This window comes from Vipera berus (assembly GCF_964194415.1).
Source record: "Vipera berus genome assembly, contig: HAP1_SCAFFOLD_316, whole genome shotgun sequence".
Classification (NCBI taxonomy): domain Eukaryota; kingdom Metazoa; phylum Chordata; class Lepidosauria; order Squamata; family Viperidae; genus Vipera; species Vipera berus.
In genome coordinates, this window is record NW_027673448.1 from 16963 (window position 1) to 24869 (window position 7907).

The window sequence follows — 7907 nt, forward strand, 5'->3', positions numbered from 1 at the left end:
CCACAATCAGAAATGGTTGGAGAGGCAAAGGAAGCACAAAGGAGGAGATTTCAACCCCCTTTTCTTTTTTTTCTTTTTTTTTATTGAAAAGTTTTACAGTACATTTTATTTTTAACAAAACAAAACAAAACCCCTCCCAACCCCCTCCCCTCTTCCCAACCCTCCCCAACACCTCCCTCCCTCCCCCTAACCCATCCCCGACTTCCCAGAGCTAAATACAAGGTGTAAAAGTAGAAACAATCATAATCTACCATATGCAAACAACAATAAACTATTAAATCTATCGCACTTTAACTCTTATAAAATAACTACAAGCAATATAAATATCACATCAATACTTATTCAAATGCTAAATGAAACTTTTTAGTCCCATATTTATTCTGGATGTAATCAATCCATTTTTTCCACTCCACAATATATCTCTGTTGCGAATGGTCAACCCCCTTTTCTTCAGCCAGGGCCTGTCTACCTTTAGCCTGGATAACAATGCCCTGGGCATCCTATTTGCTACGCTCTGGCCTATCAGCACCCTTGTTGCTAGTCCTTAATGACGTCATAAAAGGGCTCTGGTAAATGATGCGTGGATTTTTTTTTCTCCTGCTAGCCCTCCAAATGATAGCTTAACCTGGAAGGCTAGGAAAATCCAAAGGCTGGAAGATCAAAAGAAGACAAGAGGGCAGAAGGGCAAAATCAAACTCAAAAGAAAGACCACCTGCAGACGAAACACCGAGCAGCGAGACAAGCACAAAAACCGTCGCAAACCACGCAGTGGGGGAAGACTTCAGGGTGGGGTGCCAAGCAGGAGTGGAACATGTCTGACGATCAGTGTGATTCCGAGAGCTTTGAAGATCTTGAACCAGAAGCATCTTGCAGAAGAGGGCGGAGGAAGCCGAAAACCTCCCGTTCTTGTCGGGCAGGATTGATCTTCCCAGTCAGCCGGATCGACCGATTCCTTCGGAAAGGAGATTACGCCGAGCGCATAGGGTCGGGAGCCTCCGTCTACATGGCCGCGGTGCTTCAGTACCTGACGTGTGATTTGGTGGACATTGCCGGAAACATTGCGATAGGGTCCCATCGGCGTCGGATTGCTCCCGGCCATTTGCATCAAGCGGTCAGTGGCGATTCTGAACTCCAGCTTCTGTTTGGAGGGGTCGTGACTCAGGAGAAGAACTGTCCAAGAAACTCACCTGCTACCTCTTCCAGAAAGGGGAAGAAATCGAGCAAAGGAGGCCTACGAGCTCCGGATGCCATTGTGGCGTAAACGGAAGGCAGTGCCATTTATCCAGACATGGAGTGAAAGCTTTACTATCCAACGGGGCGCAGAAATAAAAGCTGCTCTGAAGATGGGCTCATGGTGGTGTGAATATCTTTATTTCCACCCAGGTGAATTGGGATGGAGGAGACCAAGAAGGTGCCCCTTTGCTGGGTGTTTTACCTCAGGGTGGAGACCTTGGTGCTCTCTGAGCTTGGTGGTGTTCTTGCAGATGTTTCATCACCCAACTAGGTCACATCATCAGGGCTAGAAGGGAATGGGATTAGGAGGGAGGAGGAGGAGGAGGAGAAAAGAAAAAAGAAAGAAAGAAAAGAAAGAAAGAAAGAGAAGAGGAGGAAAAGGAGGAGGAAGAGGAGGAGGAGAAGGAGGAAGAGGAGGAGGAGGAGGAGGAGGAGGAGGGAGAAAGAGAAGAAGGACAACAACAACAACTGTGGGAGGTCCCTGGTGCTCTGAACTTGGTTTTCCTGCAGACTTTGCCTGACCCAACTAGGTCACATCATCAGGGCTAGAAGGGAATGGGATTTGGAGGGAGGAGGAGGAGGAGGAGAAAAGAAGAAAGAAGAAAGAAAGAAAGAAAGAAAGAAAGAAAGAAAGAAAGAAAGAAAGAAAGAAAGAAAGAGAAAGAAAGAAAGAAAGAAGAAGAGGAGAAGGAGGAGGGAGAAAGAAGGAGAAGAAGAGGAGGAGGAGGAAGAGAGAAAGAAGGAGAAGAAGAGGAGGAGGAAGAGGAGGAAAAAGAAGAAGAGGAAAAGGAAGAAGGGGAGGAGGAGGAGGAGAAAAGAAAAAGAAAGAAAGAAGAGGAGGAGGAGGAGAAGGAGGAGGGAGAAAGAGAAGGAGAAGAAGAGGAGGAGGAAGAAGAGGAGGAAAAGGAAGAAGGGGAGGAAGAAGAAGAAGAAGAAGAAGAAGAAGAAGAAGAAGAAGAAGAAGAAGAAGAAGAAGAAGAAGAAGAAGAAGAAGAAGAAGAAGAATTATTATTCTTCAACAACAACAACAACTCTGGGAGGTCCTTGGTGCTCTGAGCTTGGTGGTTTTCCTGCAGACGTTGCCTGACCCAACTAGGTCACATCATCAGGGCTAGAAGGAAGTATAATTATATAAGCAGAGAGCAATTCCCCTTCTCTCTAGCACTGATGATGTGACCTGGTCGGGTCATGAAATGTCTGCAGGAAAACCAACAAGCCCAGAGAGTACTAAGGACCCCGTGGTTCTTCTCCTTCTCCTTTGCTTTCTTCCTCCTCCTCCTCCTCCTCCTCCTCCTCCTCCTCCTCCTCCTTCATTCCTCAACTCCCACTTCCTTGTAGCACTGATGACATTCCCTAGTTGGCTAATGAAACATTTGCAACAAAACAGCCAAGCTCAGAGAGCACCAAAGACCCCACAGTTCAACCCTGAACTTCAAATAACAGCAGTGTTTGAAGGACCAAATCTGGGTGGGTTTATCCAGCCCTTAGACATACCGTCCGTTCCAGCAATGAGAGAAGTCCACTTTTCAAGACTTGGATTATGACCAAAATCCTTTTGTCATGTGTTGTTTTCTCCCACTTGCGTGATGTATTGTGCATAGGAGAAGATGTTTTAAGACACAGTTTCTCCTTAGCAATGAGTTTTGAGTTAGAAGTTTTCAGTCAGAACTGAAGAAGCTTCTTGGATGAGAAGCAAAACATCTGCAAGGGAAAAAAACCAAAGTCCATTTGCCTTTTGTAAAAGCACCTTTGGGACAACCGTCACCTGGATGACTGAGAATCTCCCTAGACAATTAGAAACTCAAAACTTTCATTGAATGGCCCAACCTGCATTGGCTTCATTCTGGTTTGAATAATAATAATAATAATAATAATAATAATAATAATAATAATAATAATAATAATAATAATAATAATAATAATAATAATAATAAGAAGAAGAAGAAGAAGAAGAAGAAGAAGAAGAAGAAGAAGAAGAAGAAGAAGAAGAAGAAGAAGAAGAAGAAGAAGAAGAAGAAGAAGAAGAAGAAGAAGAAGTTGGAAGGGACCTTGGAGGTCATCTAGTCCAAACCCCTGCTCAGGCAGGAAACCCTATACCATTTCAGGCAAATGGTTGTCCTCCACTCTCTTCTTAAAAATTTCCAGTGTTGGAGCATTCACCACTTCTGGAGGCAGGTTGTTCCACTGGTTAATTGTTCTAACTGTCAGGAAGTTTCTCCTTAGTTCTAGGTTGCTTCTCTCCTTGACTAGTTTCCACCCGTTGCTTCTTGTCCTTCTTTCAGGTGCTTTGGAGAATAGCTTGACTCCTTCTTTGTGGCAGCCCCTGAGATACTGGAACACTGCTATCATGTCACCCCTCACCCTTCTCTTCGTTAAACTTCACATACCCAATTCCAGCAACTGTTCCCTATATGTTTTAGCCTCCAGTCCCCCCAATCATCTTTGTTGCCCTTCTCTGTACCCTTTCTAGAGTCTCAACATCTTTTTCACATCGTGGTGACCAAAACTGGATGCAGTATTCCAGGTGTGGCCTTACCAAAGCATTGTAAAGTGGTATTAGTACTTCACTTGATCTTGATTCTATCCCTCTGTTATTTGTGCCACAGTTCTTCAGAATTCAGCACATCATTATCTTTCTACTTGTGTCCTGGCCACTTTTTACAGAGGCACGATTGAGAGCATTTTAACAAACTGCATCACTGTCTGGTTTGGTGGCGGCAGAGCCTCTGATAGAAAGTCCATACAGAGAGTGGTAAGGACAGCCGAGAAGACCATAAGAATTTCGCTGCCTGGTATTCAGGATGCTGCTTATAAAGCGCTCATATGTGCTTAGAGCTCAAAGCATCGTTAGAGACCCCACACAACCACTTTAGTGTCTGTTTCTGTTGCTCCTCTCTGGGAGGAGGTTTTGAAGTATTTGTAGCAGGACTACCCGATTCTGTAATAGCTTTCTTCCCTTTGACATCTGTCTGGTAAACTTGCAAGATTCGTTTTTCTCACTATGCGCATGTATACATAATCTGAACTAGACTGGGTTGTTTTTCTGTGTCATATAATATATGTGGGCGTACACATAATTCTGTAATTATTTTTGTCATATTTATGTTGTGTATATCGGAGATGGTGACCCTTTGAGAGCTGAATGCAGTGAAATTTCACTTTAATGCATGCTGATTAGTATATATTCAAAGGGACAATAAAGTACTCTATTCTATTCTAATCTGGGATGCGGTGGCTCAGTGGGTTAGGACGCTGAGCTTGTCGATCAGAAGGTCAGCAGTTTGGCGGAAGGTCAGCAGTTTGAATCCCGAGTGCCGCGTAACAGAGTGAGTGCCTGTTACTCGTCCCAGCTTCTGCCAACCTAGCAGTTCGAAAGCACGTAAAAATGCAAGTAGAAAAATAGGATTAAGCTGGAAGGCTTCAAACCCTTTAAGCCTAAGAGTGGCATGTGAAAGAATAGAATTAAATGGGCCACCACCTGTTCCATTAATCTTTTCCCTCATTCTCTTGAAATCATTTGATTGTAAAAGTAGGCATGTTGTCAGGATACCAGCCGGGCAACTTTTGAACCCATCGAAAAATCAATGACGTGGAAGAGCTGATAATAGCAAAGGTGGTCTTCGACCTACAAACCCCAACTGAGCCCAAATTTTATGTTGCTAAGTGAAACATTGGCTAAGGTGAGTTTTGCCCCACTTTCTTGCAACAGTTGTTAAGTGAAACCTTTCCACTGGTTAAATTAGTCACCCGGTTGTTAAGTCAATCTGGCTTCCTCATCTATTTTGCTTGGTCAGAAGGTCGCAAAAGGGGATCGCGTGATTCCGGGACACTTTGACCGTGGTAACTGTGAGTCAAGTTTCCAAGCATTTGGATTTTGATCACGTGACCACGGGGATGCTGCAACGGTTGTTTAGTGTGAAAAACGATCCTAAGTCACATTTCTTCAGTACCATGGTAACTTCACACAGTCACTAAGTGATTGGTCGTAAGCCTAGGGCTGACTGCCTGCAAAGGTTTCTAGGATGTAGTTCCCAAGCAGTTAGTTAGATCTTATGCTTTTCCTGCCTTGTTAAAATTCTGCATACTTCAATATTTACACAGTTGTGAGATTCCTGAGCTGGGTTTTGTACAGTTGCCAAACGGGGACTGGGACCACTTTATCTGGTGCTCTCAAAGGTTATCCACAAGAGACGAAATGGATTAATTTATGGCTGGAAGCAAAATATTTTTTTTTAAAAAAGACATTTTTAAGTCTTTTAAGACAGAGAGATAGACGAAAATGGAGGAAAAGCCCCTAGCATAGAGATCCACCTACATTTTGTCCCGGGTTAAGTTGCAGATCTCGGAAGAAGGTGACCAAATAAAAAAGGAGGAATTCTCTAGCTTGTAAAAAAAAATCAATTATAAAGAATGGAATGGACTGGAACAGAACAGAATAACAGAGTCAGAAGGGAGCTTGGAGGTCATCTAGTCCAACCCCCTGCTCAGGCAGGAAATCCTACTCCATTTTAGACAAATAGCTGTCCAATCTCTTCTTTAAAAACTTCCACCATTAAAAACGGTGGAAAAGCGGAGTATTTTTGCACACATTGGTGGGAAGGAAGAGTGAGAGAGAGAGAGAGAGAGAGAGAGAGAGAGAGAGAGAGAGAGAGAGAGAGAGAGAGAGAGAGAGAGAGAGAAACAGTGCAAGGGGGGGGGAATTGAGATTCAAGCAAGCCGGCAGTGTGCTTTTGGTTAAAACACCCATTCCCTTCAAATTAGGATATTCTTTTATTTAACAACTTTAACGCGAACGCTTTATTCCCCTTGGTACTCTCGAGGTTTAGCTGCCATTTCAACTGGCACGATTTGGAATAAAAGAAATAAAATTATTTATGGGGATTGAGGTGGTGCAGTAAGCTACATATAACACGGCACTGTTATAGGCTAGTTGCATATAATGTAGCAGTGTTATATTTTGCACAGAAAGACGCAGTATGTGTGAATCAGTGCTGTGGATAGCAGTTTTCAATGATGGGGTAAGTCTTACGGGAGTCTAGTGCTTTATCTGCTTTATGTCAACAACATTCTCATTTTCCTACAGAGTAAAATGATACTTATTTAATACAGATAGTTCTTGACCTGGTTTAGTGACCGTTCTGAAAAAAGGGACTTACAGTTGGTTGTTTACACTTACACCCATTGCAACATCCCCCTGGTCACATGATCAGAATTCAGAGGCTTGGCAACTGGCTTGTGCGTTCGACGGTTGCAGTGCCCCAGAGTCATGTGATCAGTTTTTGAGAACTTCCTAGGAGCAAAGTCAATGGGGAAACCAGATTCAATTCCAACAACCGTGTCACTGAGTGCAGTGATTTCCCCTTAACAACTGTGGCAAAAAGAGGAGGCAAAACTCACGTCACAAATGTCAACACTTAGCAAGAGAAATTTTGAGCTCAATTGCAGGCGTAAGTCGGACACGACCTGTAAATGAATTGAGTAACAGAAATGCATGGTTGTTGTTTTTTCCCTTGCTCACTTGGAAGCAAAATAGGCCACGAAAGCAGGAACACGTATAAAAATGGGCTTTTTTTATGCAGGACCAAGGTTGCAGTCGACAAAATTGCGAAGCAATGTATGCAACAGGAGCAATTTCAATGCCTCTTTGTTTGTTTTTTCAATTTTCTTCACCATTGCGGTTTTGTGTGTGTGTGTGTGTGTATGTGTGTGTGTGTGTGTGTGTACACAATAATGATTAGAGAGGATACGTAGATGTATTGATGCATTCTTATGGTTTTATTGTTTGGAAGTTGGAACTTAATCTTTCAGCATATACACTGTAAGGATTAATAAATGAATTGCATAATAGATTATGATCTGTTTGTTTGTTTTTATTAAGAAATGTGTTACCACCATCGTTTGAATAAAAGAATGAATAGGTTTGCTTGTCCTCTTTCCAAGAGCCCTTTGCAAAAGGAATAAAGAGTATTCAGACTAGCAGAAAATAATGCAGCCTGCCATTTTCTGCACCGGTAAAAATATCTGACAAGAGTCACCCCATTGTCACACTTTATTATCTTTTAAATCAAGCATCATCCTATGACATACACAGACAGACACTTATTAGGGGAATGAGTCATTGCCATCCAGAAATTGAATTCCTGTTGCTCAAATGTATTTCTAAAAAAGCTAATTTGTGGCTGCTACCCAGAGAACTATTTTAGATTTAACCAAAAGATCCTGGGGGGGGGGCGCGGTGGACTGGACCACAATACCAACCTCTCTATACAGCTATTCCTCGACTTACCATCACAATTCAGGCCAAAATTTCTGTGGCTAAGCGAAACATTGGCTGAGTGAGCTTTGGCACATTTTACGACCTTCTTTGCCACCGTTGTTAAATGAATCCCTGCAATTCTTAGTTTAGTAACCCGGTCCTTAAGTGAATCGGGATTTCCCCCACTGACTTCGCACGTCAGGAAATCGCCAAAGGGGATCACGTGAGCCCCCCCCCCCGGGACTCTGTGACCATCACAAACAGGAGACCGTTTTCCAAGGATCTGAATTTTGGTCCTGTGACACCGGGGATTGCTGCAAGGGTCGTAAGTGTGGAACACAGTTGTAAGTCAGTTTTTTTCAGTGCTACGGGCAGTTGCGGACAACTCTAAATCAGGCTTAAGTGTAATGGATTGTGC

The 7907-nt window shown here is 43.1% G+C and overlaps 1 protein-coding gene across 1 annotated transcript; it reads left to right on the forward strand.

The window, feature by feature from the left end:
• Positions 1-811: 811 nt before the first annotated feature.
• On the forward strand, positions 812-2247 carry LOC308679369 (histone H2A, sperm-like; the record flags this gene model as incomplete). Its single annotated transcript, XM_081346978.1, has 1 exon — positions 812-2247. The coding sequence occupies one exon, from the start codon at positions 812-814 to the stop codon at positions 1259-1261; it is 450 nt and encodes a 149-aa protein (XP_081203104.1). The 3' UTR covers positions 1262-2247.
• Positions 2248-7907: the final 5660 nt, after the last annotated feature.